The 27085-nt window shown below is 35.4% G+C and overlaps 1 protein-coding gene across 1 annotated transcript in view; it reads left to right on the forward strand.

The window, feature by feature from the left end:
- Positions 1–27085, forward strand: part of KCNH7 (potassium voltage-gated channel subfamily H member 7) — a 489034-nt gene that overhangs the window by 449776 nt on the left and 12173 nt on the right. The window contains exons 10-13 of the mRNA XM_061135198.1: positions 10254–10506; positions 13421–13626; positions 15412–15508; positions 24561–24809. Of these exons, the coding sequence (XP_060991181.1) occupies positions 10254–10506; positions 13421–13626; positions 15412–15508; positions 24561–24809 (805 nt within the window). The remainder of the gene's footprint in view (positions 1–10253; positions 10507–13420; positions 13627–15411; positions 15509–24560; positions 24810–27085) is intronic.

Raw genomic sequence — 27085 nt, forward strand, 5'->3', positions numbered from 1 at the left:
ACTCTCACATCCATACATGACTACTAGAAAAATCAATTTAACTCTACTGATCTTTGTCAGCAAAGTGATATCTCTGCTTTTTAATCTAGGTTTGTCATAGCTTTTCTTCCATGAAGCCCACATCCTAAGTTCATGGCTGAAGTCACAGCCCTCAGTGATTTTGGAATCCAAGAAAATAAAATCTGTCATTGTTTCCACTTTTTCCCCTTCTATTTGCCACGAAGGGATGGGACCAGATGCCATGATCTTAGTTTTTTGAATGTTGAGTTTCAAGCCACTTTTTCACTCTTTTCTTTCATCCTCATCAAGAAGCTCTTTAGTTCCTTTCCACTTTCTGCAGTTAGAGTGGTATCATCTGCATACCTGAGGTTGTTGGTATTTCTCCTGGCCATCTTGATTCCAGCTTGTGATTCATCCAGCCAAGTATTTCGCTTGATGTACCCTACATAAAAGTTAAGTCAGATTTAACATAGGAGGACCCTAGACCATGTGTGTGATGACATAACACTTAAGCAGAATGAAGCTCTTCTGGTCATCAGACATACACATTTTAGAGTCTGGAAGTTACACAGCTTACAAGACATTTTCCAGAAAGTAATATCCTATAAATCAATGAAATATTTATTTACTGTAAGCAATTGAAACTAGACACACCCTGCCACAGATGAATGCCACTCCATAGATGAGACTGCCCTCCAATTTTAGTGTGTTTGTGAAGAGCAGGTCATTAATCTTTGTCATTATCGAGTCACTTTTCTTTCCAGGTATAACTCAAAGAGAGAGAATGAATCAAATACCTGTTGCTAACCCTTTCCTTTCTATGAATTTTATATTAATTTTTACATGATTTTGAAATTTCAATATAAAGTTCCTCACTGCACATTAAAATCATCTGAATATATAAATGTTAGTGCTTCAGACCTACCCTGCAACAGTGAAACCAGAATTGCTTATAGCTATGTCAGAGCATCAGTATTTTTATGTCTATTCTAACATGTGTCCAGGATTGAGAGCCACTGATTTAGAGCCTAAAATGTCTCCTTCAGTAAGATTTTTCTAATGCTCTTAGAAATTCTTACCTTTGTTATTAAATTCATCCTTAAATTTACATAGCTTAGTCAACCAAATGAAATACATTATACATTTCCATTTTTACCTGCTATTTATCTTCCTTATAGCCACATTAACATATTATCTGCTTAATTGTTTTTCATTTGTTCTTTTTGCCATACCACACGATTTGTGGGATCTTAGTTCCCTGACCAGAGATTGAACCCCACCCCCAGGGAAGTGAAGGTGCAGAGTCCTAACCATTGGACTGTCAGGGAATTCCCTATCTGCCTCACTTGTATTGGACTTTTTCTTTAGTTTGTTTTAGTCTGATTTGGGTTGGCTTTGTTTGGGCAGGAGGAGAGGTCCCTAAGGATTTACTCTTGGATGTTCTCAGTATCATATCAGCAACAAAAAGAGATACATCCATCCTCTTTTTAAAAAATACTATTTATTTTCCATATGAATTCACTAGATTCTCCAAAACAGTTTTAAATAGTAGTAGCTGACTTTTTGAAAATAACTTTACCATTAAAACTAATACTTTAAAAAAATCCTTGCATTTCTGAAATAAATCCTACTTGGTCACAGATATTTTTGATATTTTGTTGATTGTATTAGCCAGTAAGTTATTCAGAACTGTGCATCTATTTTATAGTGGTATTTTTCTATAGTTACAAGCTTTTTAAATATTAGAAAGAAATCATCTGTTAAACTATGTGGTCGTGGTGGTTTTAATAATAGTTCTTTAACCACCATTCAGTCTCCACTATGGTAATTATTTATTCTGTTTCTTTCTTGGTCAATATTGATAATTCCTATTTTGGGAAAAATTCATCCAATATATCTAGGCTTTCAAAGTTGTTACAAAATTGCTTTACAGATTCTCTTTTAACTCATTTATTCAGTCTTTTCCATATCAGTAGCTACATCTGCCTTATCATTGCTAAATTTGCATATTTTGGTTCTTTTTTCCTTCCTTTAGCAGCCCTTTGAAAGATTCATTTATTTCACTGTGTTTTTTTTTCAGGGAACTAGCCTTTGGATTAATTTATTATTGCTACTATTCTTTTCATTTTCAGCATTTGCCTTCATTACCCTCTTTTTTATTCCTTTGTTTTGTTCTATTATTTTTACCATTTAAGTTTTTTTTGAGTCTTTCTTTCTGAAATAACTAAGACATTAAGATGTATTTTTCTTTCAATGTAAATTTTTCTGTGGCTCCATGGATTTTGATATGAATTTTTCTACTGCATTCTGTGTATGTATTTTTTGGTCCAAAGGTTATCATAGAGTGTGGTTCTTAATTTTCATGTACTTCTGATTTTCAGTCACTTTTTAATTATTTTTTCTAGAGTTAATGGACCATATAACATTTCCAGTTTTATAAATGTTTAAGTACCCACACCTAATACAAAACCAATCTATGACTGCATTTATTTACAATGACTCACTTTTATAAAGTTTTTCCAAAACATGTTTTATTTTCATGGGGATGGGGGAACCCTGCTTTCTTTCTTTAGTCATACTTACTTCATTCTTTTATGTGCAATACGACTGAATTATGTGATTTCATGAACAAGTACAGCTGATATACATATGCTTTGGAACTTACACAGCTGGTTTGAAACTCAATTTGTATAACAATATGGAACATTTGGAGCGTTGGATAACAAGACTAAACACATTTTACAAAAGGGGAATCTAATAGATGGAGGAAGAGAGCCTCTGCTATTTTGAGAGCTTCTGCTATTTTGAAAAAAGTTATAAAATTGTCAATAGAGCCATCACTTTCCCTAGAAAACAATTGTTGTATAGTTTTAATCTTTCTGGGAAACGAATACCCTAACCAGTACAAAAAGAAAATAGCATTTATGCCACATTTCTAGTCTTTGTTGCTTATTGATAAAACTGATGAATGAATGGAAAACATTTTGTACTTCACCATACTAGTAGCAACTTCAGACATCCACTCTGATGAACAGCTATGGCAAGTCACAAAGGTTGAAAGAATCCTGGACTAAGTTTAGAGTCTTAATTCTTCCACAAATAAAATCCCTTAATGCACTTTTTTATTGTTGTTTACGCACTCAGTCATGTTCGACTCTTTGTGACCCCAGGGACTGTAGCCCGCCAGGCTTCTCTGTCACTGGGATTTCCTAGACAAGAATACTGGGGTGGGTTGCCATTTCCTTCTCCAGGGGATCTTCCCAACCCAGGGACTGAACCTGCATCTCCTGCATTGGCAGATGGATTCTTTACCACCAAACCACCAGGGGAACCCTTAATGCACTTATTCTTTAGTTTTCATGTGAAAAAAAATGGGGAAATCACCCTTCTATATTCCTTATATAAAGTTGATAAATCAAAGCATGATTGTAACATATTACACATGAGGAAATTTTCTGAAACATAAAACTATATTCAAGTTCAAAATAGTATATCAAATGTGAAGTGGTACTTAAATCACTTTTTCATTACATGGCAGACTGCACCTCCCTTTTCCTTACTTTGTAGGCAAGCTCAGCTCATCTACAATCAGTCCTTTTGTAAAAAAAGTATTTGTGAAGTATTCTTTCATCCCTTCCTTCACTCCCTCTCTCAAACAATTGGGAGGTTGAGGGGAAGGTCCTGAAATTGCTTTTCAAGATGCAGATCCCTTCTGTTGCCTTTAGAAACTTTAGTCAGTTCCAGGGTTTCCCCTGAGACCTTACTTCGAAAATCCTAATGTACCCTCTTAAGTCAGGCCTTTGCTGATTTAGCAGAAGGGCTCCAGAGTTGGAGTAGCAAGAATATGTATGTAAAAGTAGTAAATCCCCTCTGCTTACACATCATCGCTCACACTGCAGCTCATCCTAGGCCCTGACTTAACTGGGATCAGGTTAAAGTTTGAGTGTCCTTCCGAAAGCAAAGGAGCATCTCACAATTGAGCTGTTAACTGGGGATGGGAACTGCAAGACAAGGAAGGGAGAAGGGAAAGATGCAGGAGGGAGGACGCTTTTCATTTTTCAGGGAAACTTTACTTGTAGCACAGCGGGTTCAGGATTTATGACACTGTTTTCCATGTCTATGTGTGCAGCAGCATTTTGTTCTGCTCATGTTTTTTGCCTAAATGATATAACTGTATGATATATGTTGAAAAGTTGCATGCAGAAAATTAGTTAATTTTCTTAAGACTTATAAAAGCCCTTAGTCATGGATTCTACAATACCCTGCTTTGCCAGCAATCTAGCCAGATGTGATAGTGCTATGCATTAAAACAATTCCTTCTTCTCATTAGCCACATGAGAGTAAAATAAGAAAGTAGATGAAAAAGCAGTTTGAGATTTCAGACTAAGGTTATATATATTTGTATGTTTAAAACTACTAAAAGAATGTACCTGACTTGATTAGTGGATAAACATGTAATCACCAAGGAAAGATGAAAGATGTGTTCTCCCTATCCCTTGATGATAAACCATAATCATAGAAATAATATAATCTGGGATGACCTCAAAATTGTGAAATCCATGAAGGAACAACATTATCTTCTAGAAACAGTGAAAAGTGAGGTTTAGTATCTTTTAAAGATGTTATCAAATCTAGAATGTCCAAATAGTATGTAATAATTATATTAGACATTTAAAAATGTTATAGAATATTAAGGCTGTGATTTAGGGCAGAGATTTAAGATTTGATATATTTCTTGCATAATCTATTTGATAATCACACTTGAGTTTTAATGTTTCATTAGTGAGTGTTAATTTGTTTTGATTAATACTAGTTTGTCAAGATTTGAGTATATTTAAGGACCCAAGGAAATTTCCTACTGTTAGTTATCACAGTTACCAAAGTTGTTTCTATGATTAATTTGCTGTTCAGGGGAACCATTTGCCACCTTCAGACTGTCTTTCTCCATGTGCCCTCTTCAGGCTGCTTTTAGGAATGGCCCTCTCTGCCGCCCTGCTAAGTGAAACAAACCAAAAGCCATTTATTACAGCATAGGTCAGTGTTCCAATGCTGTCTAAATAGGGGACCTCTATTAGATAATTTTTTTTTTTTTTCAAAATAAAATACTAGAGTTCAAAACACTGTGGAAGGAGGGTTTTGGTTTTGGTTATTTTTTTGGCAAAAACTCAATTGTTGACATTCTTCCAACAGAACCTAGACAGTGTACACACCACAGAAAGAGAGTGTTTTGCAATCCAGGCTAAGAAACAGCAAACATTGAACCTTGTATCTTAAATCTGAGGAAGGAATAATAGAGTTTGATAGATGGTTAATATGGAGTAGTTTTTTCCATTTTTGCTGTCTCCATTTGTCATTTCTTCAGTCTGACTTTGATTTAATACTTCTATCTTGTTTTGTGGTTGTTGGGTGGTTCTTGTTTGAATGTCCCTAAAATTTGATTTCTCTAGTACTAAGTTATGGGATTGATTTAACAGTCACAGAAAGCACTTCTTACTCACTTAAAAGAACAAATGTCTCATTTGTCTTATATAATTTGAGAGTTTCATAGAGTTTTATCTACCTACACTCAAGTAAAAGGAAGTTAATTTTGCATTTATAAAATATTCAAGTGACTTTATATCATAATTAAGATATGGAATTTTTATCAGCCTTGAAAAAAATGCTCTGGAACTTTCAGGAACTTTTTACTCACCTTAAATTAGCTATTACCTTGATAGTTCCTTTGAACAGCCATTAGTATTGTAAACTTGCATTATAAAAGTCTAATTTGGCATGAAAATGTGGGAAATTCTGAGTAACCTTATATCTGTTTTTTTCTAATCAGGGCATTTAGAGGCTTGAGGACCAGGGATATTTTCAGAATGTTTTATTCATTGTTATGCTCTCCTAACAATAGATACTTGTTATGAGCAGTAGATACTTAATAAATATTTGTTAAAAGAATGAAGAATGTTTTTCCAAGCTGCAGGCCATGAAACTGAGCAATAGCCTTAGTCTGACATCAGGCTAACTCAGTAAAACAATGGCTCCATCTGCACAGCTAAAGATGCTATGTACCCTCATAACAGCTTTAGAGGCTGACGAACAAGAAGCTTGTGTAGAGCGTAGCAGCATGACTGCAATAATCATTAAACCAACCTGTGTCCCGGTTTGTACTTATGTATTTGAAACAGATTCTCTTTTAGCCAGGCTAAAGGCTCAATAAAATGCTAACGCTTTTATCTGCTAAGGCTCAATAAATGCCACTATTCGAATGCTAAATAAGGAAGTTCCAAGTCAGGTAGTTTAGCAGAGGAACCACCTGCCCAGAAAAGGAACTCCGTTGGAAGCAAGAAAGGCAACATGGCTGGGACCAATGGAAGGGGTGCCTTGGATGAATATCCACTTAAACCCAACCCTTTCTTCCCACCCTTTCAATGTGCCTCTAGCTCTGTTTCAATACAGCTCCCTCTCTTACAACTCCCATTATAAAATCCCTTTACATAGGTATAATCCAGATTCCAATGCTGCTAACTTACTTAGGACTTCCAAATCTCTGGGCTAGGAAGAGATTCAATGAATAAATCTTAGCTTCTACTGAGTTCTATATAATTGACTTAAGAAAATTAGGAATGTCAGTTAAGGGCTAACATCATAGGAGGATTCCTTAATCTAGACAAGTCCTTCATGCCAAGATCTGTGAATCTTACCCCCACTACATACAAACAAAGGCCTCTCCTCAGAATTCTGTAGTACCTCTTTTGTTGTTGTTTAGTCACTAAGTCATGTCCAATTTTTTGTGATGGACTGTAGCCATGAACTGTAGCCCATCAGGCTCCTGCGGCCCTAGGATAATACTGGAGTGGGTTGCCATTTCCTCCTTCAGGCAATCTTCCCAATCCAGGTATTGAACAAACCTCTGTCTCCCGTGTCTCCTGCATTGGCAGGTGGATTCTTTAGGCCACTGAGCCACCGGGGAAGCCCCATGGTACCTCCTACTAGAGGTTATTTTCTCCAGTGATTGTCACTTCTATTAGGATGAGTGTTAGGAGCTGACAACACATGAGAAAGACACTTGAGAAGAGAAAGATATTGAAAAACTTTCCCAAATGCCCTTAAGTCTTCATGGGTGACTCCAAGAATACTGGAATTCCAGAAACATCTTTCTAAATTGATTTAGTAACTGACTACTTTCAAAAAGGATTTAAGACAACTCACAGTGAAAACTTGAGTGCAAAATGACAAGCCAAAATATTTAACACAAGTCATAAAGAGGAAACAAAAGTTAGAGAGACGAAAGGAAAAATAATTAAAACTCTCTTGAGGCAATGGAACACAAAATTTAGTGGTGAATTTCCTAGTCACCAAATGAGACCAATAAAAATACATTGGGCACTGTATCTCTCAATTTCTAGCAAAGAGAATGTAACAGTTCTTTAGGAACAATAAATATGTGTGAAAAAAATCCACAGGAAAAGTCAGAAGTCAACTTTCTATTGAATGTCTACAATGCGCGGGATGATTTACATTCATTATCACATTTAATTGTGATAATTAATTAATATCTACCCTGTGAGGTAGATATTATTTTTACTGTAAAAGAAAATGAATCTCCAGAAAAGTTAATTGACTTGATAAAAGTCACAGCTAGTAAGGGATGGAACTAAAACTTCAACTCATGCCTATCTGATTCCATAGCTCATATCACACCCAGTAAGTATGTAACCCCTACCTTGATCTCATCTGCATCTCCAGCTCAAAGCACGCATACACATACACACACACACACACACACACACACACACACACACATGTGTTCATGCACAATTTTTTATTCTATAACCAGGTTATACTCAGGAAATATATCTTAGAAACCTCAGGAAAAATAGAAAGCTAGCAGCTGTAAGTTCAACATCCTCATTCTGACTACTATAACGGTAGCAGTATCTCCACTGGTGGTGGTCAGTGGCTTCAGTTGTATCCGACTCTGCAACCCATGGACTGTAGCCTCCCAGACACTTCTGTCCATGGGATTCTCCAGGCAAGAATACTGGAGTGGGTTGCCATTTCCTTCTCCAGGGAATCTCCCTGACCCAGGGATTGAACCCACATCTCCAGAGTCTCCTGCATTGCAGGCAGATTCTTCAAGCCACGGGAGAAACCCAGTAGCTCCACAATTTGTGTGAAATATAAAATGCCTTTTTGTACCATACTATAGATAAATCCTAAGGGAAAAATAGGCATATCCAATTTGTCTCTTGGAATAATATTCCTTATGTTTTTATTTGTATAAGGATACCTGAGAGTTAGGCTGAGATCACAGTAGTGGGCTTCAGCCAGGAAAATAAAATCATAAGCAAAGAAGCCAGTGAACTGGAGTCTGTTCCTACCATAGCAGAAGACAGTATCCAAACCTACTTATCTTTAGTCTAACATCACTTGCCAAAGCCAATGTGATTAGTTTAAACTGGTAGAAGGATCAGCAAACTAGAGGACTACTTTCATGAGAGGAGCTGGGCTGCTTATAATCCCAATAAAGAGTAGGAAAAAGGTCTCCGACCCCAAAGGCAGAAATGGACAGAGTTATCATTCTGGAGAGATCTCTGGTCTAAGTAGGAAATGTGACAGGAGTCCAATCATGGAGGTGAAGCCTGAAGGTTACAGTTTAAGGGGAGAGAGAGCTCATTCTTTGGGTCTGAGCTAGGTCCTACAGAAACTTCAGGATAAAAGTCTGAGTTTATGCAGCTGTGTGGAGCTGGGTAAACAGTGTCTTGCAATTGGCACACAATATATTGGTAACTTAACGACAAATTTGAGTATTGCAAAGGCTCTTATTCTCTGTCAAAGAATCACAGATGGATAAAGTGACTTGCACAAGCATCAACCTGTGGCAAATTCATGACCAGAACACATAGTATATGGCTTTTCTTCTAAAACACTCTTGAGCTATTTCTCTGAGTGACTACAATGAAGGAAGCAAGATGGGAGACAGTGGCTGTAGTGTTTCAGGTCTTTCAATGATTCTTTTGTATCATGTCACAGCCAGTCTGACCAATTACATCACACAGTAGTCCTGCAGATGCAGGATCCTCGTGGCTGCTTTCATATGTATAAGTTAACTAAAATATGATTTAATTTGAAGCTCTTCTGTGGGGCACATGTATTAAAATTACATACACAAATTATTTATTATTACATTTAGCTATAGTGGACAGCAATAATAAGATTGACCCAAAAAGGTCGGAAATCCTAAAATTACATTATCAGGCACTTATAATGCCTCCTCCCCCTACTGCAAAGAATATTTAAATGAATTTATTTTTACTGACAGAGGAAAGTCAACCTGAGAATTTAAATCTCTATATGCCACCCAAAATAGCTAAGAAACATACAGAGAAGCAAGAGTTGAGTATCTTTGACCCATTGCATACGGGACATTTTTTTTTTTAATAACATAAAATTTTACTCAGTTTAAAGTGAGCAGCACTTGTCACAAGATTTTGTTTAATCATTTTTTACAAATTTTTATTTAGTCACTGAATAGGTTGTTAAGACAGTAGAGCTCTTAGAAGCTTTATGTATGCATCATAAATTCTGGCACAATTTCCATTTCTGAAAACTGAACTGCACCTTTTTTTTTTTAACTGCACTTTTAAAGTATTTTTGCTCTTCTCCTTTCCTTTCTCTATTTTCAGTACTTATCAAAATATTTAGTGCAAAATAATGTGCTTATGAAATGTAAATACTCATGTATTGTTAGCTAAGAGCCCTCTCTGGTATATGACATTTACAAATACCATGGCTATTTCAGGATCATTATTTATATCAATAATAACTGAGATGTATACCAGAGATAGCAGTCCAAATTGACTTGAGATCCCTTCAGAAGGTTATCTTTCTAGTTGTACCGCCTTTCATTAATTATGTCTTATTAATTGTCACATTGCATTATATCTGTGCACAAATGGTGCTGCATAACATAATGCAGGCAATGAGAAGCAGTGTGAAATGTTGTAGGCATTATATTTTAATGAGGCAGCATTTGTGTTGAGTCTGAATGCCTGCAGTTAATTCAGAGAACACGTATTTGAGTTCAGATTCTGACATGTTTAGCAAACCAAATATTCATTAAGTTAGGTGAAGTGGAAGCACTATAAGAACTCCTGTGTGACAGTTACTACACCTGAGGTGCTATGAACAAGAAATATACTTTATTTCAGGTGGAGGTCCTCTGTGTGCTGGTAGTATGAAACTCTGTCTCTTTTTTTCTTCAGGTCCTAAAGGGTTTCCCAGAATGTTTACAAGCTGACATTTGTCTACATCTCAACCAGACTTTGCTGCAAAACTGCAAAGCCTTTCGGGGGGCAAGTAAAGGTTGCCTTAGAGCTTTGGCAATGAAGTTCAAGACCACCCATGCACCCCCAGGAGACACCCTGGTTCACTGTGGGGATGTGCTCACTGCGCTTTATTTCTTATCCAGAGGCTCCATTGAAATCCTCAAAGATGACATTGTGGTAGCTATTCTGGGTGAGTGTTTTAAAATTGGATAGTCACAAATTCAGCTTTTAGCCAGTGTAATGCATAGTTTAAAATGACAGAAGACAGGACTTTCTTATTTATTTATGAGTACTGTTTAAGACTGACGAATAATTTTAAAGCTTTACTTAAAATTCAATTCAAATCAAATTAACCTTGCAGAAAATACATTTTCTTGACTCTCTTACTTGTTCTCTGATGTATAAATGCTTCCATTCTTGGCAGCCACTTAAGCCTTTGAGGCCAAATATATGAAAATAGCATTTTCCTTTTTGTGTTACAGGATCGTGGACTCATGCTGAGTCCTTATCACCTTAAATAAAATGTATATGTAGTAAGCATACTTGCTAGCATGTGCCAATGCCTGTCATGACCTGGGTTTGTATGTTTATGAATTCGTCTATTGGCTGTACACTTTATACTGTGTCCCATCAAACAGAATTATATGAGTCCTTACCTAGGTTATCAGTAATATAGGGCTATAAACAACACACAGGGATCAAGGTGTTGAGATAAAAATTCATGAGTTAAACTGGTTTGGGTGCAAAAGAAAGTCCATCTCTCCAATCTGCCTCTTCAAAAATAAATTTATTCAGTGTGAACTGGTAGGATTTCTTTAGAATATTAGAACAATGGGAAAGCACAAGGGAGCGGAGAGAAATGAGATCAGTTTTTGTTCTCTCCTATCCCCTAGCCAGTAAGTTTAAGGCTGTGTCTCCCTGGGAGCACCCACTCCCAATGTTTGGGAACATGTGCGCTCATTTTTTCCCCATGGATTAAATCTGGTTCTATTTAAATAAAAAGCACCTAATTCAATGATTTCCTTTTACTTGACTCTTGATGTTAACATCCAAAGGATGAGGATATTGTGTTTTCTTCACTGTTGTATAGAACCAATGGGCATAACACAGAACCCAATAAATGAATGAAGATGTTTGAGAAATTTATATATCTTGATCATTATATTATGATGAGAAATTTTTTTTAAAAAAATTTCAAACCTGATCAGAGGTACAATTTGGTTTATAATCCAATAAGCAGACCAAGAATAAAAATATATCTTAAATCACTTAGCAGCTACAGAGTAAAGTGAGATTTTCACTTGATTTGGCCTTGACAGTTCTAGTCTGTTGCCAGGGAAGAAGCATGCATCGTTGCATTCCTGATCTTCAAATCAGCCAGCCTTAACTTCTACAGGAAGGTAACAAGCTGTCTTGCTTTATAAAATAGTAATTTTAGAATGTAGTTAAGCTGTACATGGTGACTGGCTTACTCTTTGCTCACTTACAATCATGTAAAATACAAATACAAAGCTCATGCTGAATTTAGTTCAGAGCTTTTCTCTGATAATATCGATACTAACATATCAAAACTATAAAGAATTTCAAGAGATTCTCCTTTCCTGTCTCCATTTCCATGTAAATCTGTACTTAAAAGTCTCAGAAATTATGAGTCCTCATTCATTTTTTAAGCTATTTATTTAAATTAAAGTTGAAGTATTCTCTCCAACATCAATTTTTCTTATAAAGATATGGCATCTGATTTCTCCCCATTACATTCACATTTAAAATAAGAACATCACAGAGTTTTTCTTTTACCTCGAATTTTTTTGTTTAAAAGTCTTTGGTAGTTTCCATAGTTGGGTTATATATGATCTTGTTTACCAAAAAGATAAGTAACAGATCCACTGAGGTTTTTCTAAATCTGAAAAGTAGCTTTAGGATATACGTATATATGTAAAGGTACATTTTACACTGCCATCTACTACCTTTAAAAGTTACATAACCAATACTCCATCAGTAGTTACTGCACATGTATTTCATAGGTACAATTTTTAAGTATCTTGGCTTTAGAGACAGAAAGATCTAAGTGGCCATGACATTCAGGGAAAATAATGGGAGGAGATGAGATATATCAAGTGTGCAAAGATTTTAACTGGAGTCAGAATGCGTGGGATGTAGTTATGGCTGCTCTCTTTCTACCTTTATTTCACCCAACTAAGAAGGTGACCTTGACTTAATCTGTTTATACTCTTTAATCCTCTTTCATTTTCATAATATTTGGATAATAATTAGTAATTTTTTCATTAGGTTATTTTGGGGATCAAGTGAGATAATACACCTAAGCATTTGATGCAGAGCCTGACACCTACTTAGTCTTCAATAAGCATTTGTTGTTCCTGTCATTATCATCCTCGTAGTTGAAGGAGACCTAGGAAAGAAGTGACATGTGGCTAGGCAGAGGGGATGGGAAGGGCCCATCAGAAAACAGACACTAAAATAACCCCAGGCTTGGCAAAAAAGCAGGAAGGACACACTTTTGGAATAAAGGCCATACAGTTTAAAAACATGACTGTATTTGTTGAAAAAATATAACTAGATGTATTATTAAGTGCAGTTCCAAAAGTAGTTACTAAAGGAAACCAGGTATATGCAAATTGTACCCCCAGTCCTCTAAGTTAAAAGAGATCTACCATAACCCCATGCTTGGCATCACCTTCCGAGACCATTCTGAGATAGAAAGTTTGTGACTCACCACAGCCTTTCCCTTATTCCTAGAGTGACAGAATTAGACCATACTAGACTCTTGCCAAAAACATAGCAAACCAAAGCCGTGTCTGCGGCATTCCAGATGCTTAGCCAAAGAATCAAAACTAGGAAATAGTGGGGATTATACCAGGACCAGTGCTCTAAAAGGTAAAATTCTGGTCAGCAAACAAAGACGACCGGGGCAGTGAGTACGTGGCCCTAGGATTGTGCTACCCAAGTGTCTGTTGGCTGTTGGGTCTTAATGTGAAATTTTTGGTTCAGGGATAGGTCAGTGATCCCCTTCAACTTTTAAAAGTAAAACATTAAGTTCAGATTTCCTTCATCCTTTTTTTTTCTTCCCCTTTTCGATCTTTTAGGAAAAAATGATATATTTGGAGAAATGGTCCATCTTTATGCCAAACCTGGAAAGTCTAACGCAGATGTAAGAGCGCTCACATACTGTGACTTGCATAAGATTCAGAGAGAGGACTTGCTAGAGGTTTTGGACATGTATCCTGAGTTTTCTGATCACTTTCTCACAAACCTAGAGTTGACTTTCAACCTGAGGCATGAGAGTGCAAAGGTATATGTTACCTGCTCATTTGTGGACTCTGACGTTTTATTTTATCCTTAGATTGCCCAAGGACCTCTGAAAGATCAAGTGAAATAGTGTAAACGGTTAAACAATTGTGAATATTTGAAAAGAAAAGCCAACTTAATATTAGAATTTCTCAATTATAAAGAAAGAATTAGGTCTAATTGCACTCAAGTATGTTGAATAACTTTAGTAGTTCAATTCAATTTGACCTTTTAGAAACTTTTAGGAGATATACTTGATCTATAATAGCCTTTTTTTTATATTGAATGTGACATTTATTTGTTATAAATGGGTGATTCTAGGCTATTGAAAATCACCTAAAAAGAGTTTATCTTATACAGAGGTTAAAATATTCTCTCAGATACTATTTACACTGTATATTGGTTAGCAGTATCTTTTCAATAATCATGAAGAAGTTAAATTCTTAAAGTTTAGGTACATATTTAACACAATTTCTAAATTGTAGAAGTATAAATTAATCAGGCCTATACCTAAGTCAAAATTATTGATGCAGAATGAATAACATATACTCTAGTAGAAATAGTATCTTAAATAATGTTGCATGTGATTTAACATAGGATCAATTTTGAGAGTGTAGCCCTTAAGGCCCTCACTCACCCTCCACTATGAAAATATGTCCTTATCACCCGCGAGTATTCTAAGAGTAGATTTTATGTTGCAGCCCACAATTTATTACTAGATTATTCTCTATCTCCTCCCCCTCCCCACCAAACTCATAATCCTAACTCCAACTCTAAATACATTTTTTTGCCAGAAACCAAATGTTTTGACATTTGCAAGTGTATTTTAATGTTAACTAATAAAGTCTCTGGAAAGTAAGATTCTCAAGTCAATAGTTAGGTAAAACATGGTAGATTTCATTTTCCCTGGAGTTATAGTCATTCCCAGGATACTGTGAGAGACTTAAAGAATTTAAGGTCACCAGAGTACCATTTGATAACCCAAAGCACCAGCTCAGAAAATTGCTTCTTTTCAAAATACTGAAAGTTGAAAAATCAGGTGGTAAGAGGTTCAAGTTACCCAGAGTATATGCTTTTTATAATGATTTTAATTCAAAATTTTATCAAGTTGCAGTTTAATGTGACTGACCTCATTCTTATTTTGCTTCAAAAAATAAGCATCTACCTCAGATAACTTATTTGTAAAAATTTTAGGCAGCAACCAAATAAACAAAACAGAAGCTTCCATTTGTTTTATTTATTTGGAAACGTCCAGTTTTGTTTATGAGAAAGGGAGGAAGGAAGAATGGGGAACAAAATAGGGTTCAGAGCATAGTGTTTATTGATTTCGACCTTCTATTTATTGTTGTGAAATTTAACCTTGCAATCTTTACCATGTAATTTAAATGTCATAGCTAATTATAATTAGTTTACACATGTTTTTCTGCAATGATACAGATTTTTCCATTTTTTAAATTATTGCTATTTTTATTTTAACTTTTCCAAGTTACATAAAATATATTACACAGGAAGGAATATATGTTGTCTGCAAGTTTTGACATCATCCCCAAACATTCCTGATAAATAACTTCTACAACTATGATTTCCCTGGTTAAACTACTAGAATTATTCTCAGGCTATTTTATAATTTAGAGAAAATCATTAAGCAAAGTGTTGTAGTTATTTGCCTGCAATCTATTAATTAAGTCTTAAAGTGGTTGAAATGATATGAAATAGTAGAGTTTACTGATGATACACTATATTCAGACTGAATAATCTTCCACTTTATCTTCACGTTCCATTAACAAAGGCTGATCTCTTACTACGATCACAGTCCATGAATGATTCTGAAGCAGACAACTGTAAACTGCGAAGGAGATTGTCATTTGATAGTGAAGGAGACAAAGGTAATTCATTCTTTTCTAAAGTTTAAATGTGGAGCATGTGAATATTAGTCTTGCTTATTTAAATGCTCATTGTACTTCTTATGTCAAGGGTAAACTTAATTCAGATTTTAGGAAGGCAAATCCTTTGCTTTTTTCAGTAGCTAATGATGTGTTTTCTGATTGATAACTCCCAACAGTGTTTCTCAAGAGCCGATCCTAGGCCCTCTTCTTCTCTTCTTGTTCTATCATACTCTTCCCCTAGGTAATTTTATTTATACCCATAGTTTAATTATATTTTTGCATACATGTGTGTGCTAAGTCGATTCAGTTGTGTCTGCCTCTTTGTGATCCTATGGACTGTAGGTTGCTCTGTCCATGGAACTCTCCAGACAAAAATACTGGAATGGATTGCCATGCCCTCCCCCAGGAATCGAACCCTCCTCCTTCCCAACCCAGGGATCAAACCCACGTCTCCTGCATTGTCTTCTGCATTGGCAGGCAGGTTCTTTACCGCTAGTGCCACCTAGGAAGCCCTATAGTATTTTCACATAGGCAATATGCATGAAAGTGAAAGTGTGAAAGTGTTAGGTCATTCAGTTTATGTCCAACTCCTTGTGACTTCATGGGCTGTAGCCCACCAGTCTCCTCTGTCCGTGGGATTCTCCAGACAAGAATATTGGAGTGGGAAGCTATTCCCTTCTTCAGGGGATCTTCCTGACCCAGGGATCGAACCCAGGTCGGCTGCACTGCAGGCAGATTCTTTACTATCTGAGCTACCACAGAAGCTCTGGAGAAGTACATATTTACATCTTAACATCAGAATATCTAGGGACTTCCCTGGTGGCACTAGTGGTAAAGAATCCACCTGCCAATGCAGGTAGACGTAAGAGACGCGTGCTCGATCCCTGGGTAGGGGAGATACCCTGGAATAGGGCATGACAACCCATTCCAGTATTCTTGTCTGGAAAATCCCATGGACAGAGGAGCCTGGCAGGCTGCAGGACATAGGGTTGCATCGAGTCAGACACAACTGAAGCCACTTAGCGTGCACATACCAGAACATCTGAACTTCAGCCTCCTATATCCAAATGCCTATTAAACCATCTACATGAAATTACAACAGCGACTCAAACTTCTTAAAATTGAAATCATTCGTGCCCTGGAAACCTCTCTCTCCATCAGTTGCCATGTCTGTAAATGGCACCACCGTTCAACACATTGCACAGACTAGATAGTCTCTCTAGGAACCAGTTTTCTCTCAACCTCTCCATCAGCCTTGTCAACAAGTTTTATTATTAGTACCTTCAACACAGCCATTTACTCTTCAGACTAGGTCTTTTTTGGTGCACTCTTCTCCATCTTCATAACCACGACTTTGGGTCAGTGAAACGTGTTTCAACTCACCTTGCCAACTTGCCCCTGTTTCATCTGTTGTTTACACTGGACCACTGGTAATTATTTTTTCTAAATCCAGTTTGGTTTATGCCACCCATATATTTACAGTCCTCTAAGGACTTCCCATTCCCTAAATTCTTCATAGGGTGAGTCTATGCCAACCTTTTCAGTCTTATCTCATAACATCCTTCCCTTACCAGCTCCTCTCTTTTGCAACATTTATTCCAGTTGCACTTCTGTATGATTGGCATCATTATTTAATCAATGATGTCTGCCTGTAGATCATAAACCTCGTGGGAAATATTTGGTCACCTAAAGCTTCAGTGCTTGCCTCAGCAGTTGTTCAACAAATATTTGTTGAAAGAATGAATGAATTAATGATGCACTTGAGCATCTTCCATGTGATTCTTTTCCTCATTTTGCCTTTTTAATCAGTTCTTTTCTTGGTCCTCTTTCTTCTGAATCCTCTCCCAAGGGGAGCTCATCTCTTAGCTTTAACTTGCTCTATATTCCAAGGTAACTTGGCTGCCCTTTCTTCCATGTACATCACTTTTGTGTTTTTGATTATATGCTTTCCTTAGTCAGAATTTACCTCCCTGTCTTCAAACACACATATGTGCACACATACAAACAAAGCTATACCGCACCACTTTTTAATAAATTAAATTACTTTTTTCAAGGTTAAACTTCAGTGATATTCAATGTGAACTCTTTCTTGATTTTCTCAAAAATACAGATTTTCTTTTTTTATGAATTCCTAAGACACTTCCCTCTTGTTATCTTGTTATATAGGTGGTTCTTAACTTACAATGGTTTAACTTGTGATTTTTTGACTTTACAGTAGTGCAAAATGATACACATTTAGTAGAAATTATATTTCAAATTTGAATTTTTATCTTTTCCCAGCTAGTGATATCTCACAATGTAATTTCTTGTGATGCTGGACAGTGGCAGCTCTCAGCCAGCCACATGATCACAAGGGAAATAGCCAAATATACTTACAACCATTTTGTTTTCTACTTTCAATGCAGTATTCAATAAATTACATGAGATACTCAACACTTTATTGTAGAATAGGCTTTTGTTAAGTGATTTTGCCCAACATAGCATAATGTAAATGTTCTGAGCATGTTTAGACTAGGTTAAGCTATCATGTTCAGTAGATTAAATGTATTTTCAACTTATGATTTTCAACTTACAGTGGGTTTATTGTACTATAACCCCAGAGTAACTCAAGGAAGATCTTTATTTTTAAATATGCCCTGTGCAGTGGTTATTGGTATATTTATGTTTTTTTCTCTATCAAAGAGTAGACTCCTTTAGCAAAGCATGGTGAATAAATATCTGTTGAATTAGGCTAATTTTTTAATCCTCTGGCTGATTGAAGAACAATAAACCACTCACAACTAGGTGATAATATATTTCTGCAATGTCCTTAATTATTCTCCTGGTGACTTTTTCTAAAACCAGAACCAAAAAAAAAAAAAAAAAAAAAAAACCAGAACCATAACAGTCAAGCTGTTCTATCGACTTAATCTAAATCCCTTATCCTGAAGTTAATCTCATATTTTGATCTCACTAAAAATAAAACACAGCTTAACAATACTGTCTGTATAATAATGTCACCCATATAGTTGAAGATTTATTAAATCTCCTTTCAAGCTTGTTTAGTTTCCTCATTCTCAAGCTAAATAATCAAACGTTTTTATCTCCAGATAAAGCCCTAAGAGCATGTCACAATTTATATTGTGCTAATGCTACTAGACATTTCTATTGATTCTGAAGACTTTTCCTTTAATCTCAGGCTTAGTGTATAAGACCTGTTTTATATAAAATATTGATGATAAGGCATTTGCCTGCCTGTGACTTTTTGAAGTTTCCTGGTGTATCAGTGAGTAAGTCAATATGAAAACACAGTTAGCTCCAGTCTAAAGTGTAGCTCAATTGGTGAAGAACCGGCCTGCAATGCAGAAGACCCAGGTTCAATTCCTGGGTCAGAAAGATCCCCTGGAGAAGGAAATGGCAACCCACTCCAGTATTCTTGCCAGGAGAATCCAATGAACAGAGGAACCTTGCAGGCTATAGTACATGGGGTAGCAAGAGTCATACAGAACTTAGTGACTAAACCACCATCCAGAGCCTGAGAGCCTATTCCAATCTTCAGGTTTCTATGGTGCTATGGGCAGGTTTAAAATTTGCTGAAAGCAATTTAGTCCCAATCACCCCAATCTAAAGATCTGAATGGCCATCCATTCTTTACTTCTTGATATAGAATCAATATCTGGGAGGGAAAAAATGCATATAAGCAATTATAAAGAATAAAGAAAGCTCAGAAGATAATTGATCCCAAATGATATGAAGGTGACATAAATGAAAAACTGCCCATGAAACGTATTGATTACTTTAGAGTTAGTTTACTGCTCAGTTGAAACAATACCTTGAGGGCATATATTCAAGAGTAATGATGACTGTGAATTAATTGGCAGAGGCATCAAGAACCAGAGGGAAGAACACATCATTGGCCACTGGTGACAGACACATTGAATCTCACAATTACTGCCCACAACCTACCCAACAAAACACCAGAACTCTTCAGGTTTCAGTCCCCACTTATACCTCCCTCCCACCATGTCTACCATGTGGAGCTAAGGAGTTTGCATTCAAAAAGAAATATTAAAAATGAAAAGATATATATAGAAACTTTGCAGGTTGACTTGAACTAAATAGAAGCTTAACATATTGGACCTCTTCTCTCCTAAAATACATTTGTAGGTGAAAGTGGTTTGTCCTCATAGGCTCTGTACTTCTGAGGAAATAAACTCAGTTCTTGAATAGAAAGAGTTGTCAGTTCAAGTCCAAATTTGAGGACACTTTATATATATACATTTTGAGGATATTTTCAAGAAGTTCTCTTTCCTTGGTAAAGTTATGACATAGAGGTACCCAGGATCTTCCCAACTTGACTGTGGTTATTGTAGGGGGAGGTGTTACAGTTTCTGAGATGAAAGTAGAATGTTACTGTTACAGACTGTGAAGAATAAAAGTGTATCTTCAATGACTTCCTTAGTGATCACAAGCATTGAAAAGATAGTTGGACAGAACAGAAATAAATGAGCTTTAACCATTTAGAACATGTTGAAAATAGTCTAAATACTCTTCAAAGTTGGATTGTACTTACTTCAGAGTGTGCCAGTATAGTCTATTGAATATGAGAATATTTATTTTAAAATTTTATGTTGTGAAATTTTTAGGAATTTTATGTTGCTGCATGGTGTGGCCAAAAAATAATAATAAATAGAATAAAATTTTATATTGTGTATATTTTATAATACTCATAATTTTAGAACAATAGCATGTATAATGGCCCATGAGATACATACACACAAACATATATGTATTTTTAGCAATAGCTCTTTTGTGACTGAATGTTTGGAATATTCTGCTCAGCTTTTTCTATGAACAGAAAATAGAATATCAAAGTAGCTATTAAACACTGAAAGCTAATTTAAGGAGTCAGTTACCCTTTGAGAGACACTGATTCAATGAGAGCAGCAATTAATAGGCCCACCCCCAAAAAAGAAAATTGAACTGTGTTAAATGTTCAACATCCTCTTTACATTGAATTTAGATGATTGTCACACATCATAAAAAAAGAACCCATTTTAAGAGATATATATATATTCTAAGAGCAATTTTCTTACTTCCCCACTCATGTGTTTTTTTTTATTAAATTCTGTATATATTCAACTGCAAAAATCTAATGTTCCAGAAAATAAGAATGGAAAGAGATCTTTAACTCATACGCCTATGTTTCAAAGAATAGCAATAAACATTATCTTTTTCTAATACTGGTTTAGTGATTTCACATTGTCATACAAAAGTCAGTAAAGTCTAGCAAGTGTTTCTCCAAAATAATTTCTATGAAAGTTATTGAAGTTAAGAATAAATATATGCATTGTTAAACTTGTTTTTACAAAATAGGAATGGGTCAAATTCTAATTTTATGAAGTCAATCCTTTAACAATATTGTTGTTATAATCTGGCACCTCTTAGGAACATCTTCTCCAATAATAAAGAATGATTAGTTTTTGTTATCCATTTCAGTAATATATAAATATATCTTTATTTTAAGTTTTAAGGTAGATTTTTATCTGTGTTTATGTAGAAAAGTGATGCTAATCTGTTTTCAACTTTCTTTGATGCTAGAGAGGAACTAAAGTACTTGAAATCAAATGAAGACATTTATTTTAGATCCCAGTGTTCCAATGAAATAACATTTTTAATGCACTTGACTGGAAAATGCTCAACTTATCTCAAAATTGTTACCAGTGGGAAATCTTAAATGATAAGAGAGCACATTAAATGCCTCTCTTTAACCTAAAGTTGGGTCCACCTGTTAGGTCTGACAAATAAAAATGATAAATAATTGAGAGGAAAAACTCCATAAATGATGGAGAGAGCACAGGCATTTGTTCCCAGATTGTTTGAAATGTAAAAGTTTTCTGTAATCATCCTTAAGATGGATGGGTCCACCTCTCCATCAGGACATTCACTCTACGCTCTTCAACCCATCCAGAACCCAGAGAGATACCCACAAGACAATTCATAAATGTTTTAGAATTGTATCCTGTGAGAAAAGGTGGGTAGATAGACTGTCGACATACAGAAACAAGGTTTTTGTTTGTTTTTTGTAAGAGTTTTCAGTCATCTAAGTCAGAAAAATTCCAAGCTTAATGAAACAGGCCAGCTTTTTCCTTTGTACAATGATTGTAACAGGAATGATTATGCAGTCTCATTTCTAGCAAAGGGGAAAAGGTTAAAAAACTTCTTCTGATTGCTATTTAGAATACTATTTCTACATAGTATTCAAGAAAGCAACTTTAAGAAATAATAATAATAAAATAGCACTAAGAATAACATTAAGAAAAAATAATACCTAAAGCTATTTAATGTCTATTAAGTAATCCAGTTTAGGGACTTCCAAGGAGATCCAGTGGTTAATACTCCATGCTTCCACTGCAGGAGGGCACAGGTTCCTCCCTAGTTGGGGAAATGAGATTCCCACATGCTAGCTGGAGTGCCCTGCCCCCCTGCAAAAAAATTTTTAAAAAAGTCAGTTTAACTAGAAAAAGGCAGAAATGGAATATGCCATAAAAATCTAGAAGTAACTGGAGGCTAATTATAAAGCATTTCAGTCCAATTTCATGTATTCCATTAGCCAACCTCCAGCCTAAGACTGAGCGGTTTCCATTGTTAATCGACAAATAGATTGTCATTTCAGCTGTCATTTTAAATGATCAAATTTGAAGCTTTGTTTTATCTAGTATGGAATAGAAAAATGTTGTTGCAGTTGGGCTGTGTCAGAGAAATTGTTCATGTGGCCTGAGTTCCAAAAAGCATCTGGCTGATCATTCAGTCGCAAAGAACACAGAAAAAATATGGAGTAATTTCCCCTATATACTTGAAAAAAATCAAGTATATAAAACTTTTCTTCTTTCATGATCCTGCTTTTACTGGAGATTTTTGTTAAAGGATTTAGATATCATGTATATAGAACAATTTGTCCCATTTCACAAGAATTAAATAATAATTCCCCATCACCACATTGTGAGCACATCCCAAGTTGAAATCAGCAAGTTCTAATTCAATTTAACAATATATGTTAACTGATGAATTTTTACCTAAGCATCCAAAATCAAGCCATAAGTTAGTAAACTAAGACCAAGGCCCATGTGGTATGTGGGACAGAACATTTTGCTATGTATGAGGATTTACAAATCTACAGAGGACTCCTAAGACTGCCCAAGCTGAAAAAAAAAAAACATGTGATTTAATAACTTGTGGTGTGCATTCATTACAAGTGTCCACCTTAGCATTATCCTTACTTAGATTAGAATTATGAATTAAATGATAATTTAGTTTGCATTTGATTCTGCTGGAAAAGATTCCATGAAAGTGTTTAAAAGAAAAGCATTTCAGGGGAAATGAGAAGCCTTTGCTGATTCAATCCTCCTGGTGCCCAAACTGTACAAAGGTTTACTTAGAAGCAACAAATTGACCCAGTCCACTAAGCAGGTATGAGGACAATTTAGAGAAATGAAGCATTTGCTGTTTTTAACATTTACTTGCATAAAGTTGGAAACTATTATGTTTTGAAGAATGAAATGGTATGTTCATAAAGTGGGAGAAATGATCAAATTTTCAGGTGGGAAGAAATTAAAATCAAAGAAAACAGAAGGAGATGACAAGAATGAAGGAGGGCTGTGTCAATGACACTGGAGATAGATGGCTTGTGTAAGAAGACTTGAATTTACAACCAACTAGATTAGTGGTTGAGCACTGAAGAGAAATATAAGGGACACTGAGCAATCAAGATGTCTACAGTGCTTGAGACTAGAAAAGTCCGTAGTCTTCTCAGTAATGATGAAATCACTGCACAAGTGAGAAATCTTAAAGAAAATAAATTAAGCAATCTGCTTTCATTGCATTTAACTTTAATTGGCAGGATATAAACAACTAACTCCTTAATAGCCATGTCACATGAAGCTGGTTTTTGAACTTTATCCATTTGTACCTTGGGCTGCTTTCTGGCTTCTCAAATTTTAAATTATGATTTTTTAAAAATAAAAGAAAAAGATTTCTGTTTAATTTTGTGCCATATGGGAATTTTAAAAAACAGTTGGAAGTTTCTCTGGAGTGGCCTTAAATCATTTCATTTGGCCTTCTATAAATAACAAAGTAAGTATAATCAGGCAGAGAGTAGATGGAGACACTCTCTTAAACATTTCTCTAGAAAATGATATACCTTCTGGAATATGTTGGTTTGTTATTAGTGGTAACCAGATGGAGAATTATTCTGTCTCCCCAGGACACTAATGGAAACAAGTTCCGAGATTTGTCTCTTAGAGTTTCTCCTGCTGAAATATGTTCTAACACAATGTTCAGGGCTGAAATTATCCTGACATTTTAGTATCAAACAGCCAATGTGTACTACTGGCTTTAATGTAATTAGTTAAACCTACCTTAATTACTATTTTCAAGTTTTATATTATTTGCAAATGCTGCACAACCAAACCGCATGGTATGTCAAGGCCATTATACAGATTGAACTAAGGCTGAAATTCAGCCTGCCAGCCTTTACCATAAGGGGGCTTCTGGATTTGACCTTCACAATGAGTAGATGACCACAACAGATGAGAGGGCATGAAGGTTAAAAATAAACGAACAATAAGCTGCATAGTGGTGATATTTTAGAGTTGGGACATGTTTTTCTTCACTGTTTCATTTCCTTAAAGAGATAGTGCACCAGATTTAAGAATACAAATGACTGTTGAGTGTATATAAATAAAGTTTAAATTACCCTATAGTTTTTTTTCTGAGATATAAATGTGATTACTGTCACAGGTATTCTTTTATTTTGAAATGAATAATGTATTTCATGACAGTAATCTAATGCCCTGTGAATTAAGGTTAAAAAATCTTCTTAAATAGCTACATTTTCAGTAGGATAAAAAAAAGAAAGAACAACATTTCTGGAAGTTTAAAAAAATTCTGTGTTAAAGTTATTCAAAAAACACACTACGAAAAAGCTAGTTTATGTAGTTAGTGTAGTGTGCATAGAGTCTCATATTTGATTATCTTCTATAAAATAACTTTTCTTTGATAGATTTTGGGAAAGAAAGCACTACAAATGACCCTGAAGACTCTGTAGATACCATAAGACATTACCAGAGTTCCAAAAAGCACTTCGAAGAGAAAAAAAGCAGATCTTCATCTTTTATCTCCTCCATTGATGATGAACAAAAGCCTCTCTTCTCAGGACTTGTTGATTCTCCTCCAGGAATAGGGAAAGCAACTGGACTTGATCTTGAAACAGTGCCCACCTCAGGAAGAATTCGCATAGATAAAAGAAGTCACTCTTGCAAAGGTAACAAGTTTCTCAGGAATCAGTTTGTCTCATGTCAGTGCTAATCACAAAATGCTGACTTTGTACAAATGAAAAGCCATGCCACATGTTAACTGAATCTGCAATTTCATGATGTATTTGCAAAGATCAAATCTTAGATCATCTACAAAGTGTCTGCAGGATTCTGGGATAGTGGTCATTATTCCCAATTATAGCAAAAGAGGTTCTGTATAGTCTGTCAGGCCTAACACGATGCCACATAAAACGTTGTAGGAATGTCTTTTGTAGTGATTCCATGGGAGAGGGGATCAATGAGTATTTGAAGAATTCTAACTCATTGATTCTTATATGTATCTTCTGTATCCATGAAAATGAAAGCATTAGTCGCCCAGTCATGTCTGATTCTGTGACTCTGTAGATTGTAGCCCACCAGGCTCCTCTGTCCATGGAATTCTCCAGGCAAGAATACTGGAGTGGGTAGCCATTCCCTTCTCCAAAGGATCTTCCTGACCCAGAGATTGAACCTGGGTCTCCTGCATTGTAGGCAGATTCTTTACCATCTGAACCACTAAGGAAGCCCTCTGTATCCATTCCCACCCCCAAAGCTGTTTTTATAGACTGAAAGGCCAGTTCAATCAAAATACAATAAATATTTTTAAAAAGAGCTTCAGTTTACTGGGAATTATGAGAAAATGGAGATAAATGACCCGAAATAAAATGTCCTTTTGATTCAACTCATTGGAACACATTTGTTTGTAAGGAATACCCATATATATGGGTTATGTTTTAGACAATATGCATGAGCTGTGTAACTGCACTTAATAAGTATATCCAGATTTGATGCTAAAGGATGGAAAACTCAGAAAAACTTGAGGACTACTACATGAAAGAACACTTAACTTAGCATAACAGAAGCTAGATCTACAGATCTTATTATCTCACTAAGAATATGTAAGAACAGGCATGGGCAGACTGCCTGGGTTCCAGGTCCAAGTCTGTGACATGCTCTCTTCATGTCTTGACAGATCCTACTAAGCTCAGTTTGAACATCTTCAAAATTGGAATAATATGTTCTAACCAACTAGTCTGTTGTGACTATCAAACAAGATAATTGCATAAATTACTTTCTCTGAAATAAAATCCCCAACTCTGTTTAGTATTTTCTCAGTTTTTATTTTCTAACACTTTAATCATTGACTATATTCCTAGATGAAGAAAGTATAGCAAAAAAAATAAAGAAACTATAACAAAAATGAGGGCAAAATAGGATGTTCTTGAACTGGCAGGATACAAAATTATGGCACAGTGTAAGTAAATATTACATATCATTGTCACCATTTTTCAAAGTGACTGTATCTGCTAACAAAAGTTTTATTGAACCTAGGATGTTTAGGCTTTACAGTTGTCCAGAGTTACTTTCCCTATTTTATCAAATCAGCTTTTGCCATGACCCCAAGTTGAAGTAAGCTAAGAATATATGCAAATGTTCTCTGGACAATCTAAAATCTTGATGAAGTGAATGAAAATAGTACCTCATTTATCACAATGGAAGAATGGAATATTAGATGTGATTACTAAATGTCCCATTTTAGTTATTTATGAAAACGGATTCTGGGAAGTGCTAAAAATAATGAAAGGTTGCATCATGGAAGTCAGAAGTTCTGAAGAACTTGCTGAACCATCCTACTGTCTTCAAAAGAGTATAACTGAGTGGGCCTGATTTTTTTCAAAATACTTTTTGTTGTTTTCCTCTTGAGTTTTAAAGTCTCAAGTGACAAGTTATTAAAGATATATTTGGGGGATTTTATTCAACTTTATGATGACTCTCACTAACAATGAATTCTCATGCCCTTCATCTTATGTTTTTCTTTGCCACTTCTTCCAATTATTTTAATTAGCTATTTTACATGCACAATAAAAGTATTCTATAAAATCTAAATTAATATCTACAAATTTTAATTTTCAAAAATTCATAATGACACCTCTGTTCAAATAAACAGTTGCCTTTAAAACTCATAGTTAAATATTCATGTCAATTGAATAGGCATAATTGATACAGCATAGAGTTAATCAGTGTGACACATGGTTAACTAGATAATACGACTAACCAGTGGAGAGTTCTAAAACTTTATTCAATGCAAATTTCTTTCTCTAATAATTTTTTAAGGTGAAATACTGTGTGATTTTCAAGAATTTGAATAATATGTAGAGTATAACTGTAACTGTTGTGATTCAAACTACTAAACCCCCACAGATTTTAGTTTTATCCTCAATAGGAAATGCCACTTACATCTCTA

The sequence above is a fragment of the Dama dama genome, chromosome 33, assembly GCF_033118175.1.
Source record: "Dama dama isolate Ldn47 chromosome 33, ASM3311817v1, whole genome shotgun sequence".
In the NCBI taxonomy this organism is placed as follows: domain Eukaryota; kingdom Metazoa; phylum Chordata; class Mammalia; order Artiodactyla; family Cervidae; genus Dama; species Dama dama.